Source organism: Mixophyes fleayi, chromosome 6 (genome assembly GCF_038048845.1).
Source record: "Mixophyes fleayi isolate aMixFle1 chromosome 6, aMixFle1.hap1, whole genome shotgun sequence".
Lineage (NCBI taxonomy): Eukaryota > Metazoa > Chordata > Amphibia > Anura > Limnodynastidae > Mixophyes > Mixophyes fleayi.
The window spans coordinates 31,120,420-31,147,198 of NC_134407.1; the positions used below are offsets into that span (position 1 = coordinate 31,120,420).

The window sequence follows — 26,779 nt, forward strand, 5'->3', positions numbered from 1 at the left end:
GGCACGCAAAAACAGTTTGCCCCTAATCAAAAAAGCTCAAATTTAGCTTTGGATGTAATCGCTTGAGAAAAATATAATATCATGTTATTGACCTTGTTTGGGGTTTTCAAAGTCTCTCCCCACGTCAGGGACTCCCGAACCACACCAGAGGATCTCCTTCTTGCTACCAATAGATACAACAGGAGATCGACAGAACTCAAGTTTAATTATAAAAGTCTATGTTATTGGAAGTGAATGCGTTAAACAGCTGTCAGCTGCTATCTTGAACTCCCTAAAACCCTTTCTCACGCATTTGCACAATCCATGCTTCCTACATCAGGTTTAACTGAAAATTAGAGTTGTCAATACATATATTTCTCTTTAGATTATTTGGGTGCACAGTTCACCTTTCTATATATAACTGGGAGTTAAATTAACTCATATCAATGGGTCCTAAGAGTCAAACCAGCTTGTGTTGCTGCAACACGACAACCAGTGTTTTTAAAGGCGTGAAAGTTATCCCCTCTATTAGATTAGGTTATATCGTTAATCATATCACTGGATATTTGTAAATGAATAAGAGTAACTAGTATATTATACAAAAAATTAGGATAGGTTCACTGTGAAAATGTCACCTCCCCTCCCTGATATGTAAAGTGGGCTCCTGCATAAAAATTAGGTAATGCTCCTTCTTAGAGACCACTCACCTTTCACAGACCAGATCATCCCCCCTTTTAGGGTACTTTCTCTTTGGCCATATGTATCATTTCTCAGTGTTACTTCTTAATTTGTTTAATTCATCCCCAGATCCCATTAAAGAAAAAATATTACCTATCATCATCATTATCATCATTTATTTATATAGCGCCACTAATTCCGCAGTGCTGTACAGAGAACTCACTCACATCAGTCCCTGCCCCATTGGGGCTTACAGTCTAAATTCCCTAACACACACACACACACACACACACACACACACACACAGACTAGGGTCAATTTGTTAGCAGCCAATTAACCTATTAGGATATTTTTGGAGTGTGGGAGGAAACCGGAGCACCCTGAAGAAACCCACGCAAACACGGGGAGAACATACAAACTCCTCACAGATAAGGCCATGGTCGGGAATTGAACTCATGACCCCAGTGCTGTGAGGCAGAAGTGCTAACCACTAAGCCACCGTGCTACCCTATTTCATGCCCATTATGTTCCTCTACCTGCACACAGTGTTACACCTCATATATTAAGTATTACCCCCTCATGCTGATGGTATACACAGTATGGCCCCCTTAAGCTGCTGTATATATAGAATGAATTCTTTACATGCCCATAGTATACATAGTAATACCCCCACATGCCTGCAGTATACAACAGTTTAACCTTCTAATGCCTGAAATATATCCCTTGTTGATGTCATATATAATATATTGAGGCCATACATATTATCCACTCACTCTATTTACTATACACAGTATGTACCCCACATGTTAGTAGTAAAGGCAGTATTGCCCTCTCATGTAGTATAGACAGCATGGCACCCCTATTCCCACATCTAGAGTGCATCAAGTTCTAATGAGGGGGGAGGTTGCAGGGTCCCTACACAGAAATGATGGACTCGGCTAAGGAGTCACCATCTCACACACTGCTTTAGCCTTATTCCTGGGCAGCTTCCTTGCTACATTATAGCTCCTCTGCTTTGCAGCTGAAGGAACAAAAACCACCTGAGAGTGAGCATGAGTAATATGAAGGATGACTCTTAAAAGGAGTTAGTGCATCTGGACATAGGATACTTTGTTTATGCTCTCACCTGAACTGAGGGAGTATAGGAAAATTCCTATTTGAAAAAAAAAAAAAAAATTTTGTTACACTTACATAATGCACTATTTAAATAATTTATTTATGCATTCTTTAAAGATTTCTTTTTCATTCCTTAAAAGTTATCTGCATTATTGCCACATTCCATACAGTTCTCCTTTGTCTACCAGATTGTATAGTGTGTGGAAACCAGGACGTTGGGGTAGGAACCAGAGGGAAATTCTGGTACATAGGGAGGGAGGAAGGATGAAACCATATCTTTATTGCAAAAGATGAACAGTTCAGTGTACAAACCAAGTTATATTGTGCCGTAATCCTGGCAAAGCTGCAACTGAGTGGAGTAGTGCTGAGGATGTTGCCGGAGCAAAGAATTCTTTGTGGTTGATGGATCTTTCCAGGAACGATCTCCTGGCCAAACTGTCTCTCACATAGATTACAATACCAAGTTGTTGCAACAATTCTCTTCTACTTGACGGTCCCGGACGCTCAACGAAAAGCTCTCTAACGTCTTCCTGCTACAGCAGGCTCACCAGGTGAACAGACCCACTAACAACTCCAGATGGAGCAGAGATCGATAGACAGATTGCCTTTCTCAAATGCATCTTAGTTGCAGGAACTAGAAACACATTGGAGCTAGAGAGACAAAACTCAACACCAAGCTCATGAAATCCTGGAACCAAGAATTCTTAGTTCATCCCTGCAGGCTCTCTAAATAGTCCAAACATCACACAGTGAAAATCCCACCCTGCAGGGGTAGTGCTCAGTCAGTTTAGCTCAGGATTGGCTGGGATGGAATGATGGGCAGGGATTAGGATTCTCCCCACAGGTGGCTCTCCCCTGCTGAGATGGTGCTTTCCAAATCTATTAGAATCCAGAGAAGGACAATAGTGGTCAAAACTGAATGAGACGAGTTGATGAATAAAAACTCCTTGTTTTAACCCAATTCAAGCATTTGTCATGTTGAAAGTGTGAAGACTAACTTCCTATGAATGTGATGAGAGTGGGATGGAGTCCAGGAAATAGGAAATTCACCATTTTGTCCACACTACTGTAATGTAAATTAATCCACCTGGATCTATTTAAGAACCTAGTCGGTGCCCGTCCATATAAAAGTCCAGTTGAAAAAAGTTCTTAAGTACCCACAACCCCAAATATGAAGAAGTGTTCATATGAAGAAGTGAACATACATCTCTCTTGTCTCAAAATATCTCCCAACTCGGCAACTCCGTTCTGCACAAGATCTGCGTCTCTCATCCACCCTCATTACATCCTCCCATTCCCGGTTACAGGACATTTTCGGGCTGCACCCACTCTATGGAATTCTCTCCCTCGCACAATAAGTCTCTCCTCTGGTCTAAAAACTTTTAAGCGTTCTTTGAAAACCCACCTCTTCAGACAAGCTTATAATATTACTCAACCACCCTCTTAACCTCACTACATTAACCTATTACCATCCGTTACACAATTTCACACAAGACAACTACCCCCTGACCAGCATTGTTGTGTGACGGAATCATTTAGCTTATGAGTCACTTTTACCCTTGCAGTCTGACTGGACCAAAATGCAAAATATAGACTTAACCTAATGTATCAAACTCCCATTGTCTCATAGATTGTAAGCTTGCGAGCAGGGCCTTCTCACCTCTCTGTCTGTTTTACCAAGTTTGTTTATTAGTTTACTGTGTTTGTCCCCAATTGTAAAGCGCTACAGAATATGTTGGTGCTATATAAATAAATGATGATGATGATGATGATAAAGTGTTCTTATTAACAAGGAACATAATTAAATCCACATGATCTGGATAAGGATGAAAAGACAGCAGGATGGGACATTCACTGTAGTCTGTGCTGTCATACATAGTAAAACATTTGCTTAAAAAAATAATTTTTATTTATCCTTTTATTCTAGGGAGCTTTTCTTTGAACTGGTCTATTATAATAAGAGCAGGGCCATCTTAACAACATTATGGGCCCCTGGGCAAAGCAGTGCACCGGGGCCTCTTCATACATAGATATATATATATATATATATATATATATATATATATATATATATATATATATATATATATATAGAGAGAGAGAGAGAGAGAGAGAGAGAGAGAGAGAGAGAGATAGATGTATAGAGATACAGATATAGATATAGATATAGATATATAGAGATAGATAGATGTACTTGCTCAGTGACCCTTAAAGGTTTTTTTTGCAGGTTTTTTCTTTTGCAGGATTATTTATTCTAATTAAGAGCCCTGCCTATGGGGCCCCCTTGCCCGTGGGGCCCCCGGGCATCTGCCCATCGTGTCCAATGGAAAAGATGGCCCTGAATAAGAGAACACATTTGGGCCAGTTTTGATCCAAGTATTCCGTATATCCTGTAGAGGGAAAATTGCTTTCTTGGCTGAAGCTGTAGAGGGCATGAACAGCCCTTATATTTTCTGTACCCATTGTCATGTTTGATAAAAATAGAACATTCTAAAGAGTTTGACGTTTCTCTCCAATTTCCCTTTGTTATGTACAGTATTGTACAGTACTTGGTTCCAGAATTGTGCTACAACATTACAAGACCAGTGACAATGAAAAATGTCTGCTTCATTTTCTTTACATTCGAAACATCCGTCTGTTTGTATCAATCTTAGCAGGTTGAAGCCTGAGAGACACATACTGTATAATCTGTGAAAAATTCAATGTGTAATTTCCTAGTAGTAGCTTCAGGGTAAAGGGCCTTGAAAGTGTATAGTCTGATACTTCTGATGTAGTGTATAATGTTAAGCTGCCAGTCCATCATCAAAATTCTTAATGAAAAGCCCTATTAAATTTTTGTATATAAATGTGCGCAAGTACATGCTGGCACTTGTAGTGGTGTGCAGTATAAATGGTGCGCGCATCATTAAATAAATATTGCCCCCATTAGCAAATAGTATTGTCCCCTTCATTTAATTTTAGATTAATGATATAATAATACAATAATATTGCTCCCTTAATATAATGAACAATAATATAACCCTTTAATATAATGAAACATTTAAATATGCCCCCATAAGTTAATTATAAATTAATTTTGCTCCCTTCATCAAAAATTATTGCCTGCCCCCATTATTCATAAGTCATCCTCTTATTTTCTGAGTGGCTGTTTGAGCAATCTAGTTTATTCGTAGCAGGTCTAAGAAACCTGCCTTATTTCTGGTGGTTTTGACTAATCCGGTGTGGGTTTAGGTGTTTTGAATCTGCCACATATCCCCTGATAGTTGAACATTTCAGCCTCAGTGCCTATAGTAAATGTGGCGGTCTGGAGCACTAAAATGCCAGCCATGAGCAGCAGTTTAAGACGGCCATCAAACACAATTTCTAGTAAATCCAGCCCTAAATCTAAATGTGGATGTCATATTTTGTGTATGTTCAGTGCGTCAAAGCCCATTTCTATTCACTGTAAAATGGACTTATGTCCATCTCTAAATCAGGCAAGATTGACTTGTATCCTAAAAATAAATTATTTAATTTAATAAAAAAGCAACCTAGATTGTCCAATTCGTCTTTATGCATCGTCAATACTCTATTTCTGCACTAGCATTACCCTTTATTCATTTGCTAAATAGAATTAAACACATTTATCTTGTTAATGGCTAATGTGTTTTTTTAACTCTCAGTTGAATCTGCACCATTACAGTGCTATTTTATCATTATGGTTTGATTTGTAACGCAATAATCACACACCTGCGAACATTTCACAAGGACGAGGGATTTGAGAGACAAAATTGTAGCGTAGGAGTTTAAGGGAAGTCATGTACTGCACTGAGGAAATACATATTTAGGAATGCTTACTCTGCCAGAGGAGCTGCAATACATTGAGCTCCCCACATGGGTCCACTCTATAAAGCAGCCCGTAGCATTGGCCCAGCTCAGCAAGAAGTGCTATCAAAATGTGATGAAACCACTCTGAGTATTTTCAACTTGACAGTCCAGTGTGTGACAAGCCATGTTCTGATGCCTATTTGTGAACAGAGCACAGAAAGATGCAAATTAATTGTCATTTGCTTTATAACCAACGCCTTGTTCTTAAATTAACTTGTCCTGTTTGGCTTGAAGAGAAAACACACATTTCTGCATCAATTAAAAGCTATTTTTCCTAGCATCCACCCCACTGGATCAGCAAAGCAGTGAGCACTCCATATCACATACCCTCACAGTTTAGTTAAATACAACTTCCATTGCCATATATTACAGCCTCATGCTGATAATGGGTGCAGGCAGGATAGAGAAGGCAGGATAGAGATGGCCCGCCTCAGCTTGTGTCCTGGGCCCAGGGGCTCTAGCTGCGCCACTGATCATGATTCGCTAACCTAGAAAAACAAAGTGAGTTTCAGATATCATAACACTTTTAATGATAATAACAATGCAATCACCCATATCAACCACACCTTTCGTTATTAGACACTAACAAACTGCAAGTATAAAACCACTGAATCAGTAAAGTTTTTGTGATATCTCACCCCTACACAGTGGTATCCGGTTTTAGGAGAAAGCGTATGGATTTGCGGGCTAAGATGGTGCCTCTGTGGGGTGTTAAAGTCTGCACTGGCAGATGGGAGAGTTGAGCAGATTGAGGACATTCCTTGCAAAAAAAATATAATCTTTTTGCAGAATGGAATTATTTAAACAACATAAAGGGGTAGATTTAGCAAAGCTTCCAAAAAGGGAAAATAGAGGTGTTTCCCACAGCAACCAATAAGACTGTAGCTATAATTTACCTAATAATAAATGATAGCTGGAATGTAATTGGTTGCTATGGGCAACACCTCCACATTTCCAAAGTGGTAGCATGTTGGACTTTGATGTCATGTTAATTTTCCAGGAAAGATCCAAAGGACTGGGAAGTGGGTGTGCAGCTTGAAAGGCATTTGGCGAGCAAGTAGCCATGCTTATGCAATAAAGATGCATTCCTGATCCAGCCTTAGGGGTATATTTACTATACTGCGAGTTTCAACAAGTGGAGATGTTGCTTATAGCAACCAATCAGAGTAGAGTTGTCATTTTGTAGAATGCACTAAGTAAATGAAAGCTAGAATCTGATAGGTTGCTATAGGCAACATCTCCACTTTTTCAAATCCGCAGTTTAGTAAATCTAGCCCCTAATGTCTAACTTACACTAGATAATCAAAGACAATTGTTGATTAGTTGTTAAGCATTATAGTACATAGGTAACTTTGGGGTCACTGTCATAGCTTTTCATGTAAGAGAGTTTGTATCATTTATCGTACACATGCTCTTAGTAGTGGATCTATTAACTCCTACACTCATTTTTTGATGCAGGTTATGGATTCACTAGTGATGTCAGTCAGGGGCGTAGGAACAAAAGTTTTTATGGGGGGGGCAAAGGCCAAGACTGCTATAGGGATTGGAGCCCCTTTTTCTTACGTTTGGTGTCTCGTTTTACCACAGTTGTACCAGTGACTGTAGATATACAAAGTCTCCCAATCCTATATTAATTTTTGTCAGTGTTTCAGGGATTGGCCCAAAAAAATATTTATACATTATTAAATAAATATTTTTATTAATATTAATTACCAATTAGTACACTAGCTGTTAGAATAATAGATAAATTCAATTGTTCATCTTAAAAATGTACATTTTTCATAGTAATTAACCTAGTTTTTATTCAGATATAATTGACAGCCTAATCTCATTTGATTGGAGTATTCTTAAACCTATAGTCACTGCCTCACTGGTTATGGTATGTGCTATAAATTAATATTGCTATATCTTATGTTTGTTACTAGACGCACAACACAAAATTCAGGGTAAAAGTAAAGTGAATAGTTGTTCATAATCAATACAGGTTATTTATTAAATGTTTATGAACGGAACACTAAAGGGGGTATTCAATTGTTAGCGAGATCCCCGGAAAACGAGCGCTCGAAAAATATTACCATTAATACGGTAATATGCGCGTAAATACCGTAAATACGGTAATTTACTCGCTGGATTTCAGGCTGCGAGAAATACTGCTGTAATGGAGATGAGCAAATACAGTATAATAAACCTTTTTTTGACCTTCTGTGTAGTGACACAGATTACAACTAACAAGGTAGTTTTTGCAACAGGTTTCTATAACGAACATCTCGGGTACTGACATATAAATGAATAAACGTCTGTGTGATTGTAGCCTGTAAAATGTTCTATAGCCCACCTCACCGTTGCCAAGACTCTTTACTCAGTTGACTGATTTTGGATAAACAATGATCAACGGAGTGAATACAAATCAATTTGCCAGAGGTCAATTGCTACACGAATGCAAGACATTGCTTTGAAAAAAAAAAGTCCTACAATCTGACACCAAACCAAATATAAAGGAGAGAACAGGCATGAGCCACACCTGGGGGTGTATGAAAGTAACATACATGAATATAACCTACGGAGGGTAAATATATCACACATGGTCAACCGTTCAGAGTGGATGTACTACCGTCAAAGGAGGAGGGCTGGCAGCTTTGTTTTAGAGGGAAAACACAAGTAAGTGTCCTAGGAACTTGAAGCAACACCCTGCAATGGGAAAATGGGCATGGCCAAACCATGTGGGTGTGGTCTTACACAGCCAATTAAATTTATGAAAAATTGGTATTTTAAAGAGTTATACTCAAATGTCACGCACCCCCACCTGACCAGTATTCAATGCAGAACCTGTTCCAGTGACATGTCTACAAGACAGGGAACATTCTAGTGAAGGATACAGAATATAAAGAACATTCGTGTGACCTCCATACAATGCAAAGAGAATTATAGTGTTGTTTCCAAAACAGAGAACATTCTACTGACATATACAATACAAAGACCATCCCATTGACTGATTACAATACATACAGAGAGCATTCTCGTGGCAGATACCGGACATGCTGTAAATATGAAACACATCAATAAATCACAAGGTGTAGATGTACTACATTAATAATGAAAAAATCAGCAATGCAACATACATTATCAACACCTCCAATTAAATACTAGTTAGATGATTATAGACATTGGATCAGGCCCAGATTACTTACAGTTCAGCCTAGGCTAGAACCTTAAATCACTGATTCACTGGATTTGTAATTCCAGAGACAGTTTTATACACAATGAAGGTTCCAGAGTTGACTGTGACTCTCACCCAACATGGCCAAATAATTTGATTTACCTATGATAGGTGAAAAGCATATAGATAAGAAGCACTGGCACATACTAATAAGTAGAGATGAGCGGGCTTGGATTCCGCTAATCCGAGCCCACCCGAACAGTGCGGGTCCGAACGGGATCCGAGCACTGTTTGGATATTTCCGGCGGGCAAAAAAATGAAAACGAGGATCTGTCGTCCCAGTCTTGCGTCAAATCTCCCGAGGGGTGGGAGGGAGGGCCCAGAACAATTCCATCTTGTACCTCTTTTTTTGGCATTATGTGCTCAAGCTACCTCGGTGCAACCTTTTGGCCTAAAAACAATATTGTGAGGTGTTCAGAATAGACTGGAAATTAGTGGAAATGATTGTTATTGAATGTTATTGAGGTTAATAATAGCGTAGGAGTGAAAAAAAACCCCCACAAAACTGGTTTTTAGCACTTTTGATGTTTTTTTCAAAATAAATCCGAATCCAAAACCTTAAATCCGAACCAAAACCTTTCGTCAGGTGTTTTGCAAAACAAATCCGAACCCAAAACCTCAAGCAAATCCGAATCCAAAACACGAGACACCAAAAGTGACCGGTGCACATCCCTACTAATAAGGCTTACAAGGGAATCATGCTGAAGCTCTTAAATTGTATTGTAGCCAAGCACTGAAGGTCTTGGTTGTATATTTACTAAACGGCGGGTTTGAAAAAGTGGAGATGTTGCCTATAGCAACCAGATTCTAGCTTTCATTTTGTAGAATGCACTAAATAAATGATAGCTAGAATCTGATTGGTTGCTATAGGCAACATCTCCACTTCTTCAAACCCACAGTTTAGTAAATCTAGCCCTTAGTCTGGCTCTGCATTGGTTTAGGTCCTAGATTTGAACAACCTCACCGAAAAGATAAAAAAAAGTCAAAGAATAAAATTTTCTCCCTACTAATTGCATGAAAATAAGCATTTGTATCACAGGAGAGGTCACTTCTAAGACAAAATTTATTGGCATGTGGTTCTACACATTCCGAGTAGAAAAAACCCTACCTCACACTGATGAGCCCCAACCTAACTCGTACTGATAAACCCCAACCTACCTCCACTGCCTGTACAGTTATCTTTATTATGAAAATGCTGTTAAAGGAGTGGAGTTCAATACTGATTTGACCCATTTTTTCATACTATTGCTAACCTTCAATTCAGCCCTAAAACTAGTGAGTATGATAAGCAGTGCAAGGGTAAAACAATACAAGAAAAGACTTAAATAATAGACCTTAATGTTCTGCATTTGCGTCCGAAAATATGAAATTGTACATTTGGATGTAATTCTGCGGAATATTAAGCTCTATTTATTTTTGCTGTGTCAGAACATGTTGCTAATGGCATTCAACTATAATGTGTTATTGTAGCAGCCGAGATAAAGCTTTCTGCATAATAATAAGCACCAAATAAAGATTTCTTTAGAAATACCTGCGGGATTACATGTTTATTCTCAGACCCATTGGTGCATAAAAAACAATCCACTTTGCACATTGTGCACACAGATCTACTCTGCCGGCTCCTGGATTTCTTCCTTTTGAATTGTGCAAATGCTGTACAAAGCTGAGTAGTCAGTAATGAGAAATGTTTGATAGACACTGTATAAGACTATCATCTCTATTAGCCTTAAAGTGAAAATACACTCAAAATGTACAGCTGTGCATCTCCGCTCATAGAACGTTGGGATTTCTGTTAATTTTATGAGTCCTCGCATCTTTAATATACACAGACTTTAATGAATTACATTTCCACCAATAATTTCTTCTTAGATCTCTCTTTCCTTATATTACCCCCTTGGACAGGGGACAATTTTCATCTTTAACATTTGTTGGAAATAAACAAACAGTACTCGTTACTTTTGCAATCAGATTATGTTGAGATTTTAGAAACTGAAACATACATTTCTTTACGTTTATTTCTAGGATGTCTAATGAATGGCCTGGAAATATACAAGCGCTGGCCATGGCAGAAACCCATGTTTTATATACTGCACAGTGAAAATGGCACTAAGGCGAGCTCAGGGAGGACAGAAACCTTCCGTGGAGCAGAAGGGCTACATTGCACTATGCAACAGCTCAACTTTTTCAAACCCACAGTTTAGTAAATCTAGCCCCAAGTCTTGTTGGCAGCTGCCATACTAACAATAGACTTGATTTATACATACATTATATATCCTACATTCTCCATCCATCGTCAGAATGATATTTCTCGCATACTTGTATGCTGTCCCAGAATCTCTCACAATTATATCTGTATACTGTCCCAGTATCTCTCACATTTATATCTGTATACTGTACCAGTATCTCACACAATCATATCCGTATACTGTACAACTTTTAAGATTTCTCCCCTGTGACAAGGGGTAGGAGGGGGGCGTGGTGACATTGTTGCATCACCATAGCCCCGCCCCCCACTATAAGATGCCGAAATTCACGGCATTGAATAGTGGGGGCGGGGCTTATGCCGCAATTAAGCCCCACCCTCTCCATTCAATTCCGTGAATTTCGGCGAATGCGGGAGCTTTGCCTACTCTTCTGGGAGTCCGTAAAGACTCCTTGAAATTCGGGAGCCTCCCGGGAATTCCGGGAGCGTAGGCAAGTATGCTGTATACTGTCCCAGTATCTCACACAATCATATCTGTATACTGTCCCAATATCTCTCACATTTATATCTGTATACTGTCCCAGAATCTCACACAATCATATCTGTATACTGTCCCAGTATCTCACACAATCATATCTGTATACTGTCCCAGTATCTCTCACAATTATATCTGTATACTGTCCCAGAATCTCACACAATCATATCTGTATGCTGTGTCAGTATCTTTCACATTTATATCTGTATACTGTTCCAGTATCTCACACAATCATATCTGTATACTTTCCCAGTATCTCTCACATTTATATCTGTATACTGTCCCAGTATCTCCCACAATAATATCTGTATACTGTACCAGTATCTCTCACTATCATACAGGTATGTTGTCCCAGAATATCTAAAAAGCCTGTACTCAAAACCTTCCTTTCCTTTTGACCACATGTGTGCAAGACTGCCATTGCACTTACATGGACGCTTTGTACATCGGCCATGTGTGATGATGTCATCACAGCTGGCCAGGTATCTCCAGGTACAGTTCTCATCTGTCGTCTCTCCTTTGGCAGCTCTTACTTACAACTCTCCCTTACTTTCCTCCAGGTCCTGACACAAATAACAACTAGTGTTTACATTTTCTTGTATTTGTTTCTATTTTAGGAATATAGATAATGATTGAATCTCAAGAACATCGAAAGAAAATGTAGAAACATAGAATTTGATGGCAGATAAGAACCACTTGGCCCATCTAGTCTGTCCATTCTTTAACCTATGGTAACCTCAAACCCTATTTCATCCTTATTAATTTGTAAGGATATCCTTATCTATACATCTTATATAGCACACGGTTACTACCACAGGTATATAAACAGCATACTAAATGCTAAAATACAAAACAAAGCTCTGCTCATGCTACATGGTACATTAACTTTCTAAGCCTACTCGGTCACTGGGCAGTCACATTTAATCATATCTCATAGGTTTACCTATGAGGCACCATCAGAACAGATTTTGTGATATGTTCAATTAGTACACAACAGAGCTGCATGCGCCCATAACATAAAGACATTTTATAAGCGTTTTTCAAATACTAGCAGCCAGCTGAGAAGAGCAATTGACCCATTAAAAGCAAATACCCCATAGGAATAAATTATTATTTTCCAACATATTTGCATTTATTGGCATAATTGGTATTTGCCGGACAAGTCATCTGACTGGAATATCTGTTTACTCTCTATATATGTTTCTGAAGTCATGACCTGTGTTTAACTCCTGCAATCCCAATTATCTGATTGGAATATCTGTCTAATTTCTAGGTATGCATCTGGTCTCTGTACATAATCTGTATCAGTGATGTAAATAGCATACTAGCCCAATTGCAAGCAACTCTACCTCTCTACACACACACACACACACATTCCTTTATCAGCTGACAAAATAGCTCACACTGGTCTATTCTTGTAAATGAGCTCCACGATATCTTGAGAGCCAGCCTAGGAGGGATGCATTTGCTGGCAGTAGATGTATTTGTGATTTTGTATAAAGTGATGGGAAATCATAGTTAAACAACACACACATTTGGACAAACAGTGAACAATTGGTATAACAAGCTGTACTATCTCTTCATCCTTAGAGTTACTACATCCTCCCTCTCCCTGCACAACACCCTTTATCCCTATTGTCCCCTCACTATATCACTACCCTCTACTTAACATTCATTAACTTATATTGTCTCTTACCAGCATTATCCTCATCCTGCTGGTATAAAATAAGACATTTGGAATCACCTTCTCTACCTCTTAATCCTTCTACTTCTAGCAGTCAGTGAAATATAACAAAATCCAGTCTCTCCCCTATCTGTCATGCTTTTTATTCTGATTCAACACACTATAGAAATGCAGCAAATTTCAAATAAATCATCTGTCTCCAATCATTTTCTAAATTTTTTAGATGTCTCCTATGGTATGCTCTTTTGGAAACAAACTAACCTCCATCAATGACCTTTACCTATCAAATAAACTTCTGGTACCAACTGAAACATGACCCACACAAAATCAGACTTCTGGAGCCCTTGTACATGGTGACCACCCTAACCATACATACAATATTGGAAACAGGAAAGGAGGTGGGATTGGACTCCTATTTTCTCCACTATATATACTGAAATTTCTGCCACTTGTTCCATCACTGACATTTCCATCTTTTGAAGTACACACTATCCAGATGGTTGACCTCCTCTCTTTATGTTGCTGTGATCTACCATCCCATTGGATAAATCTTTTATTATCTTATTTCCTCATTCTTTTTCTCTGAAATTCTTACCAGCACATATCACATTCCAATTTATTATCCACATTCTCCTACCACTTCCAAATGACTCCCCTTTAACCACCTTCTAATCATCATGATGGCCGCTGCCTTGATCATGTCTTATCCCACCTTTTTCAGTTTCTGATTTATAAAACACTCTAACTCTACCATGTCTTCCCATAGCTGCAGAAATCTCACTTCTATTCATTTTCAACAACTTTCTACCTCTTTGCTACAACTTGCCTCCCAATTTCTACATTTTCCCGTCCAGATCTGAAACTCTCACATCTTAGTCACACCCTAGCAACAATCCATAATTGATTGACTCCAGCTACACTTTCTTCTCAGCCATGGCACACTAAAAAAATGTGTTATTACTAAAAACTCTCCCGCAAAGTAGAATTGGCAAAAGTCTCTTACTGTTCATGACCTCCTCAAATATATTGCTATCTACCAATCCTAGCTAAATACTCGGGACACTTTCAAACAAATATAATTACAAATCTCTCTTCTCCATTCAGGCTTCTAAACACAAGTGCCTCTTTAATACTTAAATCTCTTCCCATCCCTCCAATACCAACCCCTCTGACCACCATCACTGCCTGGTCCTTTCCTTTTCTGTATATACTGGCAATACATATGAAAATGAAGTCTCGCCCCAGACTCTACGTCGTAATAACTTGACCCTATCCCCTAACAAATCAGTTAATTACTGTTTACTTTTTTTATATTCAAGCCCTAATAGGCATCTGCCCTATGCTTCTTGAAAGGATTGCATACTTCTCTTCCACCTCACATGCTTCACTTTTTCATGCAAGCTATTGGACCCCATTCATTCAGTCTATCGTTCCTAACACTCCACATAGACTGCAATGACTTGTTCACTGCTTAATCTAAAGAATACTGCTTGCTTGTAATGGTCCTTGATCTCTCTCTTGCTTTTGGCACTGTTGGCTACTCAGCTATCATATAAACGATGCATTCCCTCGGTTTTTAGGACTGTTTCTCATCCGACTTATCAAACTGATCATTCAGTGTTTCTATGCTCTCGGCTCTACCAACAAAGCTTAGTCCTAGGCCCTCTGTTCTTCGCTACATTTAGCACTTCTCCTGGAAAACTAATAAGACTCTTAGTATTTTAGTATAACCTCTTTGCAGATAACACCCAAATGTATCTATCCTTTCTGGGTCTTTGACCATTTTTGTTGGCACATGCTACTAAATGTGTCTGAAATTTGATCTTGGCTGTCCTCTCACCGCAATCTTTCAAAAACTGAGCTAGTAATCTTTCTACCACTCAACAGAAGCAACTTCTGTGATATCTTTATTTCTATCAACACCTACACAGCAATGAATCCTACCCCTAAAGCTTGCTGCTTAGGTGTCATATTTGACTCTGAACTGTTCTTTGTTCCCCATATTTAATCTGTATCCAAACACTGTTACATACATCTCCAGAATATGCACATTTCCTAATTAAGGCATTGCAAATACTTAATGCAGTCATAATCTCACACTGATTATTGTAATTCCCTTCTTACTTGTCTTTCCCTAACCAGACTATCACACCTACAATCTATTTTACATGCAGCAGCTAGACTAATTTTTATCACAAAATTCTCTGGCAGTCCCTATATTGGTTGCTTGGACCAAATCTAATATAAAATAACATACACTGCCAATTACAAATAACTGCACTAACATACATCTCTTCCTTTGTCTCAAAAGGTCTCCCAATTCGTCCTCTCTACTCAATATCTGCATTTGTTTCAAACTGCACCCACTTTATTGAATTCCCTCCCCCCATACAACACATGCCACATGCCACAAAACCTTCCAGTGTTCCCTGAAAACTCACCTCTGCAGGCAAGTTTATCATTTTCCAGATCTACCTCATTCTATTGAACAAAGCATGTTTCAGACACAGAAGCCTTGTTTAAAAAATGGAATATAATATCAATGTAAAATCACACACTTAATCTAAATGCTTTAAACAGCAAATGAAGAGTAATTAACGTTCAATCACACACCTTGTTGAAGTTCAAAAATATAAATATACAAAAGCATGCTAAATGAGAGCTCCAGGTTTGTATTTTCTCCAAATAAAACAAGCCATCCTTGCCAACTAATACATTTGCTGGCATCCTGGCCCCAAGGTCCTCATGCTTCATGGTGTCTAACCTCCACAGATTGTTGCACCTGAAGAATCGGATTTGGGTGTGCTGGGACAGCTGATTGGGTCAGCATTTGTCAACTCAGATGCCCAATATATTATGACCATAGATCTCCGCTGCATGGAAATCGGATCAAGCACGCTACTGTTGCAGTAATTGTGTGGGGTTTGAGTACCTCCTGTAAGATCATTACAGTATCCTGACATACTCTGTTGTGCAATGAGCATTCTCACGATCAGACTGACTACAAGTTGTTCTACTCCAACCCACTTAAAAGCTGGAGACATGCGGACAAACAGGAGATAAAGGGGCACATTTATCATTAATCGGCAAAAGTGAGAAATAGTTATCAATCCTTATCGCAAGGATAAGGATTGAACTATTTCTCAAATTTATTAAAAAGGGAACACAGAAACAGCAGTTCCGAAAAACTGCTGTTTCTGTGATAGAAAAAAATCACACTTACCCCCCTCTTCGGATGCGCTGTCTCGGGATCTCCTCTTTGTTCCTCTTCTTCCTTCAATTGCGCATGTGCAGTGCACATGCGCACAAAGTCCCCACTCTGTCTCTGCAACTATCGTTGCAGAGAGAGCGAGCTGAGTGACAGGGAGGGATCATGTGATCCCTCCACACATGTGCTGTCCAGCTCTGCTCTTCGGAGCAGAGCTGACAGCAGTGGATTTCTTCAATTCTGATAATGTACGCCAGCTTCAGCTGGCGTACATTATCAAGACAAGTTCCCGAAAAAATTTTTTTTTCGGGACTTGTTAGATTGCGGCCAGAGCAGTCACCATTCTGTTGAATGGTGACTGCTCCCAAAAACGATCAGGAGTGCAAAGCAGCAGATATCCATGATATCTGCTGCGATGCACCTTTAATAAATTTGCGGAGGGCACATCGGGACTTTAATTCCACGGTAAGTGCACAATAGTGCACTACCGTGATTTGTTAAATATGCCCCAAAGAGTGACGACAAAAAGGTGCTCTAATGCCAATCAAACACCCCTAAATAACTAGAAACAAGGGCAATATAATTACAATTAAAATAATGTTACATACATGTATATATACACACACAATTTAATACTTTATACATGTTTGTAGTATGTGGTCACAACCTTTTTGCACTCCAGTTTTTATTACATATTTGTAGAGAACACATTGTATCCCTATTTTTTTGGATTCCGGGAAGACGCAGCGAGTAAAGAGTAATTCTAAACGCACAGCAGCTTCTCTCACAGTGTCAATTCCCTGTTGGAAACCATCTTGCTAGTCTGAATAGTGATCCAGCTCCATAGAGTTTCTATCATTTTAAGTTTTAGAAAACTTAAAACTCACATAATTATCTTTCAGACCTATGACATACAGAATCTTTATTTAGCCACAGAAAAACTTCAGCTGCAGTATATCAAATCCGCCACAGTTTAAGCATTTCATTACATAATTCTTCTACACAACTTGTTGGATATTAGTTTCTGAACATTAACAGCTTGTAGATTCTAGAGGTTATGAGCATAAACTAAGATATGAGCTAAACACAAATTACAAATTATGTGTGAAACTTACTAATTATCTTAATAGACACACTATTACTGAAGGGTGATTGAGATTTTCCACACGACATGGTCGTTTTGTATTTGGAATTATTTACATGTCTTCATGTTTCTAAGTTTACATTAGTCAAAGAGAAAATTCTCATAAGATGTGTCATGTGATATCTGTCTTCTTCATGATAGGCTGATTCAGTAAGTACTGTAACAAAGAGGCCTCTTTGCCAAACATCTCCTGCATAGGGACAGATGAGGTCCCAGGAAGTCGGCAGGTACAGGCTGCAGAAAGGGCTAAGCTCTTTCAGTCCAAGAACCCTATATAATTGCTGTAAATCAACACAGGGTCTGGTTGCACTTCTTACCTCCTACCCTGACATACTCACTGATTATATTAGTGTTTTGTTATCTGTATTGTGAATTGTTAACATCACTCAACCACCATAGATAAATAGTTTTATTCCCTTTTTCAAAAACAACTTGGGCCTGAGTCATTAAGGAGAGCAAAGTATATAAAAGGAGTAACTCTCCACCTGGGCAAAACCATGTTGAATTGGAGGGGGAGGTAAATTTAAAATGTGGCGACGGATTTGTAGTTGGGATAGGACATGTCCTAGACCAACTTTAAATTTCAGGGCAAAAATAAAGCTATCAAGTATTTGTGTGCTACATGAAAAAACAGTCAGTATTTAACTTATGTGCAAAATAAAAAAAACTCATTTGCACCCCTTGCACTGTAACATGGTTTGTCCCGGAGAACATTTACCCCTTTTTTATGCTTTGCTCTCCTTAATGACTCAGGCCCCTTGTGTCTATTTTCCACCATTTGCTACCTCTCACTTCAAAACCTGGCTACGCCACTGTCTCTCACACACCCCAACCTACGGAACTCAAGCACGTACCAAGCATACACACACCACCTCCAGCCTCCATGTTTCTCCACTCCCAGCAACTGCTACTCCTTAAACGTTCCCTCAATCCCTCACCACCCCACTTGTTACAAAAACCCAGCCAATCATAGTCAATAGGTTAATTATTGGGCATGAGGATAAATATGGTTGGAAGACAAATGCTATAGGTCATGATCTAGTGATAACGGACATGATCCGGGTGCTTGGCCTAAGCACCAAACAGTCAGATATCATCCAATCTAACCCAACATGGCCAATTTGCACAGTGATACGAGCAGCCAGGGGCGGACCCAGTCATTTGCCCTACCCGGGGCAATTTTAGGGGGGGCAATTTAGGCCCCGCCCCCTTTCTGGGTTCTAAGGCTGCCGGCGGCTGCACAGTATGTGCAAGTCCGTTCAGCAGTGAAAGTGTGCTGCCCCGCTGCTCTGATTGTGTTTAAAACACAATCAGAGCAGCCAGGCAGCCAGTGGCGGATCCAGGGGGGGGCGATTGGGGCGATCGCCCCCCCTAGCAGACACTTGCTGCCGACGGCTGCACAGTATGTGCAGGTCCGTCCAGCCGTGACAGGCAGGGACAGTGTGCTGCCCGGCTGCTCTGAAACACAATCAGAGCAGCCGGGCAGCACACTGTCCCTGCCTGTCACGGCTGGACGGACCTGCACATACTGTGCAGCCGTCGGCAGCCTAAACTGTTAGAAAGGGGCGGGGCCTAAATCGCCCCCCCTAAATCGCCCCGGGTAAAGTCATTTTCTGGATCCGCCCCTGCAGGCAGCACACTGTCACTGCTGAACGGACCTGCACAGTGTGCAGCTGTCGGCAGCAAGCCCCTGCTAGGGGGGGCGATTGCCCCGATCGCCCCCCCCCCCTGGATCCGCCACTGCGAGCAGCAGGATATAAAAGCGTGGGCACAGCTTAGTTAAGACAATTTCTACACTATCATTCCCTAATATTTGCATTAGGCAAACACAAAGCTAAACAATAAATACATATACCTAGATCCTGTTCCAGGGGTCTGAATTACTGGACATATTTGAAATAATAATTGTTTTTACACTGTGCTAGTACATTACAATGTGTGTTATCATATAATGTATTGTCACAGTATAGCACAGTGTTGGCTAACCTATGACACTCAAGGTGTTGTGAAACTACAAGTCCCAACATGCTTTGCCAATACATTGCAGCTTATTGCTGGAAGGGTATGCTGGGAATTGTAGTTTCACAACACCTGAAGTGTCACAGGTTAGCCAACACTGGTATAGCCCATTTTGATAAACCAGGCATCTCAGTAGAGACCGGGAACAGGGAATTAAATTAATTTGCTTGCAGTATTTAAACATTCAAGAGAGCTTTGAGTAAATAATAACTAAGCATAATTATCTTTATGTCACAGTGTAGCAATACCATTGAATGATGCAATTCAAAATCATGAATCCCCAAAATAAACATTAATCCAGAGGCGTTATAACATTATTATTACCTGTTCTTCAGAATTACCTTGTGAGCCTGGTGTGGTCATCCTGTTTCCTTTCCCATTCACCTGAGCATTTATCCCTACACCTTTTGTCTGATCTTCCAGTGTCTGCACACTGTAATCTCATCTCTATTATCCCACTCCCCCCTGTTCTTGTAAATGGTACAGTTCAAGCTCCAGTAGTAAAACTACCTCTAAGCAAACTCTACTTTAGGCAGTTAGTAAACCAAGATTTTCACCACCGATATTCTCTTTAGTCTCTTGTGAGAGAAGTTGTGATTTATTTTCCACACTGCAATGAGGGAAGCAGTCTCCATGACAACAGAGATAAATTGCTCTTGATGCACAAGAAAAGCTAAAGTCTATGACCTTTGAAGTGGGACGTCCCTTCTGGCAGTTATGGAACATGCTCGAGGTAAAAACTATTAAATACATTTCTCCATAAACAGACTTGTCCTGTCAACCAACACATCTTTCCACTAGGAAGCATGACTGTACGTTTGCAAATCACAGCAGTTTTTACTATCACTGTTTTATAATTCACTAGTTATTTTAAGCACTGGAATTAAATGCTAGCCATTTGCCTGGCCATACTGAAAAGTTATGACAAAACATTTAAGTACAAATTCCCATCATATTCTGTAGACTCGTAAAATTGGAGTTGCAAACAGGAATATGGATTCTGACAAACACAAATGGTGTAGAGTGGTCCACTAGTGGTAACATTAGACTTGTGCTAAGCTACATCTTAGCCATAATTATTATTATTAGTAGTAGTTTTTATTTATAGGGCGCCACAAGGTATCTGTAGCGCCGTACAGGGACAGACAGTATCACAGTACAGGGTACAGTTAACAAGAAGCACAGTAACTCAGGAAGCTCAGAGTACAGCTAGAGGGGGTGGGGGAAAAGGGTAGTCTGCATACGTTGGTAGACTGAGCCCAAAAGGTAGGGCGCAGATGACAGGTGAGAGCCCCAGAGGGGTAAAGAGAGTAGAAAGAGGGGTCGAAGGGCAGAGGGACCTCAAGGAGGAGGCTAAGTAGCTGGAGAGCAGAGTTATAAGTGGTAGAGAACAGGAGGAGAATTGGCCCTGCTCGAAGGAGCGTACAATCTAAGGGGAGGGTTGGACAGACAGAGACACAAGGATTGGTTATTAACCCATGCCTTTTATACTTCACTATGCCGGCTGTTTGCTTTATCTATTTGAAAGAGTAAGGCTTCTAAATTGAAAGTGCAATGATTAATGTTAAAGCAATGGAAACAAATTCTAATGTTAAAGGAAAGGTATATTTAAATCTTAAGGTGTGTATGCTAGAAATGATTTGATACAATTACTGTAATTTTGATTTAAACTGTTAAAGCTTAATATTAAGCAAGGCAAGGGGGCACATGTGTTTTAAAAAAGTTATAGGAGATGACCACCAATGAGATAGGAGGTTTACCTTGAAGAGGCAAAGATTCCAGTTTTCCCCATAAGATTAATGAAAAGAAAATTATTTCTCAAAAGTCACAAAGGTTGACACTGGGATCTAAATCAGTGTCATTGTTATCCCTCTCAGAATTAAGCACTGAGCTATTCCATTCTGCTACGGAATTCATTTAAATCTGCCAGGTCCAGGGCAGGAGGCCTCGGTCCAGTGTTAGATAACAATAAAGCAATTTAATGAATTACATCAACATCATACATCTGGTTTCCCATACCTGAGCATAGGCTGCTTTGGGAATGGAGGCTGGTCACCATTCTGGATTGGCGCAGGGTTTTTTGTAACTTGCTTGTAAATATTCCTAGCCGTCACACCAATCCACAACACTGTGCACAGACTAGAGTAATGTAAGACAATGCCGACCTAGAGCAAGGGGAAAGAAAGAGATAACAATTAGACAAAACAAATGAAATAATTCTACTGAAAATCTTGTTTTGGATGGGGTTCAAGAAATTATGCCATAATACAGAATCTTACTTAACTTAGGCCTTTCTAGGACTTTTATGGTCCTTCTCTCTCCAACTGTCCCTTGTCTGTTTCAAACAAGCAGAGTTTTTACAATTCTCCTCCTCTGTGAATTTACCATTCACAAAAGGAATAGAACATCAGAGCAACCAGTGCGCCCCCAAACTGTGCTATTCCTCTCTGAGCACAGTGCACAGAAAAATTGCTATAGGAGGCAGGGCCCCGAGCAGTTACACATGGAGGGACAGCTGTGCGTGTGTCGGTCATTACAAACATTCATCAATAACCTCAGAATTTTCCCAAAATTGTCAGGGCTATTATATTGATACATTAATTGTGGTATAAAGTATATTGTGTAAAAATGTGTATGCTGATAAAAGTGTTTGCAGTTTACGTATCAGGGTGGGGGAGCATTATAAAACAATTCTTAATAACAGAGTTAATAAAAATAAAACTAGATTAAGAACTCCTATCTCCGCTCAAAATGACTGTTTGGAATTATTGTCTTTTATCTGCATTGAGCATGTTCTTCTTAATCTGTTTAGTGGCAACATGACCCTGTGTTTTTTTTTTAAACATAACTAATTTTCTGTATTTTTGTAAATGTATTTATAACTTCTCACATCCAGATAGGGAAGAAATCGCTTAATACATAAACAATAAATTAAGTATTGTTATGCTGTTTGTAACACTAATTGAGATATTCAAACCCCAACCATGGCACATCTAACAGACCCGCTACCTACAAAAGTGTTCCCGCACTGCAGAGCGCCACTGGAGGAAATCTCCATCCTATCCCAATTTCCTCCACTGTAAATCCATCCCTTCATCTTACAGCACAGCCATTTCAATTGCCAAACAAACATATTTCAAATCTCTAATATCCAACCAGTCTTCTGACCCACGTCGCCTCTTTGTCAACTTCAACTCACTTCTCTGCTGACCTGCACCTCCTCCCCCTTCCTCCCTCACAGCCCATGATTTTGCCACCCACTTCAAAGAAACACCAATCAAAAAGATATTTCCTCATGCCAAATTCCCCACACTCCACCCACTCTAACCATCTTCACCTACACTCCCCAATCCACCCTTAATTCATTCTCACCAGTAATTGAAGACAAAGTCTCTACTCTCTTCTCATCATCTCACCCTACAACCTGTCCCCCGAGCCTATTCCCTCCCAACTTCTCCACTCCCTCTCCTCCACTGCATGCCCACATCTAGCTCACCTCTTCAATCTGTCTCTCTCTACTGGCACATTTCCATCTTCCTTAAAACATACACTCATCTCACAAATTCTAAAGAAACCATCTCTCAATCCAGCCTCTCTCTCCTCCCCTTTTCCTCCAAACTACTTGAGCAATTAGTGCATTAACGCCTATCTCACTTTCTCTCCTCTCACTCCATTCTCGACTTTCTGCATTCAGGCTTCCATCCCCAACATTCCACTGAAGCTGCTCTCACAAAAGAGAACAATGATCTACTTACTGCAAAGTTTAAGGGTCATTTCTTCATACTCATTCTCCTAGACCTCTGTGCTGCTTTTAACACTGTTGATCACCCTCTTCTCCTACATACCCTTCACTCCATGAGTCTTTGTGACACAATTCTTTCCTAGTCCACTTCCTACCTATCAAACTGCTTCTTTAGTGTTTCTACTTTTGCCACATCCTCTCCTCCACTCCCACTATCTGTTGGGGTCTCACAAAGCTCTGTTCTTGACCCTTTACTTTTTTCATTGTACACCTCTTCTTTTGGAGCACTAATTCGCTCATTTGGCTTCCAGTACCACCTCTACACTGCTGACACCCAAATCTTTATCACTTCACCTGACCTCTCTCCTTCTGTACTATCTAGTGTAACTAACTGTCTTTAAGCTACCTCCACATGGATATCCCAACGCTACCTAAAGCTCAACCTATTCAAAACAGAGCTTATATCTTCCCTCCTGCCAGAATTGCATCCCCTCAAGTCTCCCTCACTGTCAATATCACCACCTTTTCCTCAGTCTCCCAAGCCTGCTGCCTTGGTTTCACACTTGACTCTGTGCTGTGCCATATTCCTCACATCCAGACTCTCTCCCTGTCCTGTCGATTCCACCTTAAAAACATTGCCAGAATATGCCCTTTTCTTACTACCAAAAGTCTTATCCATGCTAAACTCGTATCCATTATCTCTTGCTCCAGTAGTTGGGGGAATGTGGCATTCTAGCTGGAGTTATCCATTAATAATGTAGTTTCTTTTACTCACATAACTGGGCAGAATTCGGGAAGGTGGAATTATGTTAAATTTAGAAAGAAATTAAATAACTTTCAATTTCATGAAAATCAGTTTGGGAAAGTGGATGTCACCAGTTTAATGTAAATAAATAATGAATGTTTTCAAGAATATTAGAATTTTTTTAGAGGTGGATTTAAATGTTGATAAAAACCATAAACCATTCAGAAAACCATAATGGGCATGATTCATTAAGGAAAGTAAGGCAAAAAATTAGTAAGTTTATCCTGGACAAAACCATGTTGCATTGGAGGTGGAGGTAAATGTAAAAATGTGTGGACAGATTTATAATTGGGGTAGTGCATGTCCTAGATCAACTTTTAATGTCAGTGTAAAAATAAAGCTATCAAGTATGTGTTCTACATGAAAAAACAACCAGTATTTTCCTTATGTGCAAAAAAATAAACTCCTTTGCATCCCTTGCATTGCAACATGGTTTTGCCAAGGTTCAAAGTTAATAATTTTCTTGCTTTACTTTCCTTAATGAATCGGACCAAAATGTGTCTTATTCCCATTTTTCCTTTTATTAACTGCACATGTATCAAGAAATCTCTCCAGAATATTTAATTGCGTAAAAGTATTTTTCTATTGCTTCTTAAATTGTCATTAAATCTGTCATTTTTAACTCTTTCAATAATATAACCATATACAGCAGAAAGATTTCTAAGACTTTTTTTTTTTAAACATTTGCTTTTCGTCAATACTGCCCACTGCAGCTTATGGAAACACATTACTGATAACAAATTGAACAAATAGTAAATTACAGACTTGTACAACATGATAATATTCAATTATGATTAATATTTAAATGATTAGTTTATAGTAAAAAAAATAATCAGAAATGACACGGTGACAAACATGTTAAAAAGTCCTGCAATAGAGACTGCCAAGATTCACTGGAATATATTACTCTCTTTCAAGAAGAAATGTTTGTTGTTTATTTATTTAGTATGTATTACATCTCACTATGCTTTAGAATGTACAGTATTTTTGTTTCATATTTTCATATTTATCTGTGACTTTTCTACATAGAGGTGTGAGAGTGGGGTTTGAAAAAGTCCCAGCTGTTTGGCCCTCATTTAATCAGGTGTCTATTTTTTAGGCCATCGCCTAAATGTATGGAGTGGTATTTGGTAGATACGTGTGAACAAAGTCAATCATCTTATGACTATGCCTGTATCTCAAACATCTATTCTAACCATGAGCGGTTTTAATGACTTTTATGAATGCTATTAATGTGAAAATCAAAATACCAGTTCTGACAGGATGTTAACATTTGTGCTCAGAGAATAATTGCTAACTATCGCCAAGGAAACTGCAATTAGAGTTTTATCCAATCCACAGAGTTCTATTATTCCCTTTATATGGGCACCTGGCTTTATAACACAAGCAAAAATAATGAAATAAAGAAAGCTACATGCTGTAGTGACAAGTTAAACATTGTATTACATGGAAATCAAGGTGAATGCAATGTAACATTACCTAAAATATACTGTGGACATTGTTAAATGATTTAGGTGAATCTTATAGGTGAAGATATATCAGAGGCATCACATGATCAACTTTAAAATTGTGTCTAGAGCCTGTATGGTCTATTTATTAAGTTGTGACAAGCCACAAATCTGGAGAAAACATCTGTTTTCTCCAGAGAATGGCCATCACAACTCTTCTATTAATTTATCAAGGGGTTAAGGCAGGAGAAATCAAAGACCAAATTTAACGAATTTGACTGAATTTAAAGCTTTGCTATTCACCACAGACTAAAAAAAATAACTCCATGTCAAGATGACATTAACTTCCCTTTTCAATGTGATCCATCGCCGGGTCCCATCGCTATGCACATGAGCGACCATAGCCACGCTTGCACAATAGCCACACAGGAGCCAGGTCCCCCATTCACCGGCAGAGTTAGGCTGCCGGTGAAGGAGTTTTTAGTTAGTTTGGAAGGGGGGTTTCGCCAGGGCTCATCAATGAGCCCAGGCTTGGTTAATACAAGCAGCTGCAGTATGCAGCAGTACAAAATGATACTTACTGCCGCCAACTAGCCACCAATGATAAAAAAAACTCCTATGACTATTTCTCGAGACATCACTAAGTGAGCCAGATATCTTATGATACTAACCCAAGCAAAAGTAATGCAGTGTGTAGGAAAGGGGATGATGTTTCAGAAACTAGCTTGGATCATAGGCTGCAGAATGGATCGGGTTACCTGCACTATCGTTCCATCAACATGTGTCACGCCTGGTTTATATTACCATCGCACATCACCAACTATAATGGCAACAAATGATTAACTGTATCAAACCCTGTGCTCTAGAAAATCTAAAATCCAAGAACAAAAACGTGATCAACTCTGGTCGTTATAGATGGAGAGGCCACATGGTAGCCCTGTTGAACATCTATAAAGTCATGCAGACACCTATCCACAGATGTTCTCTGACAATATACTGTCTGATATATTTAATTCCATTACTCTTTAAGGAGTTCAATACAATAATAATGGTAACATATAACATCATTAAAAAAATAAAGATAGTGAATTCAGTTCTCAGATATAGATAATCTATACACAAAATAAATTTGCA

The 26,779-nt window shown here is 39.3% G+C and overlaps 1 protein-coding gene across 4 annotated transcripts in view; it reads right to left on the minus strand.

Moving 5' to 3' along the window:
* Positions 1-26,779, minus strand: part of ADGRA1 (adhesion G protein-coupled receptor A1) — a 493,506-nt gene that overhangs the window by 26,079 nt on the left and 440,648 nt on the right. For all 4 annotated transcript variants that reach the window (XM_075216183.1, XM_075216182.1, XM_075216184.1 and 1 more), the window contains one exon: positions 21,670-21,815. In XM_075216183.1, coding sequence (XP_075072284.1) covers positions 21,670-21,815 — 146 coding nt within the window. The remainder of the gene's footprint in view (positions 1-21,669; positions 21,816-26,779) is intronic.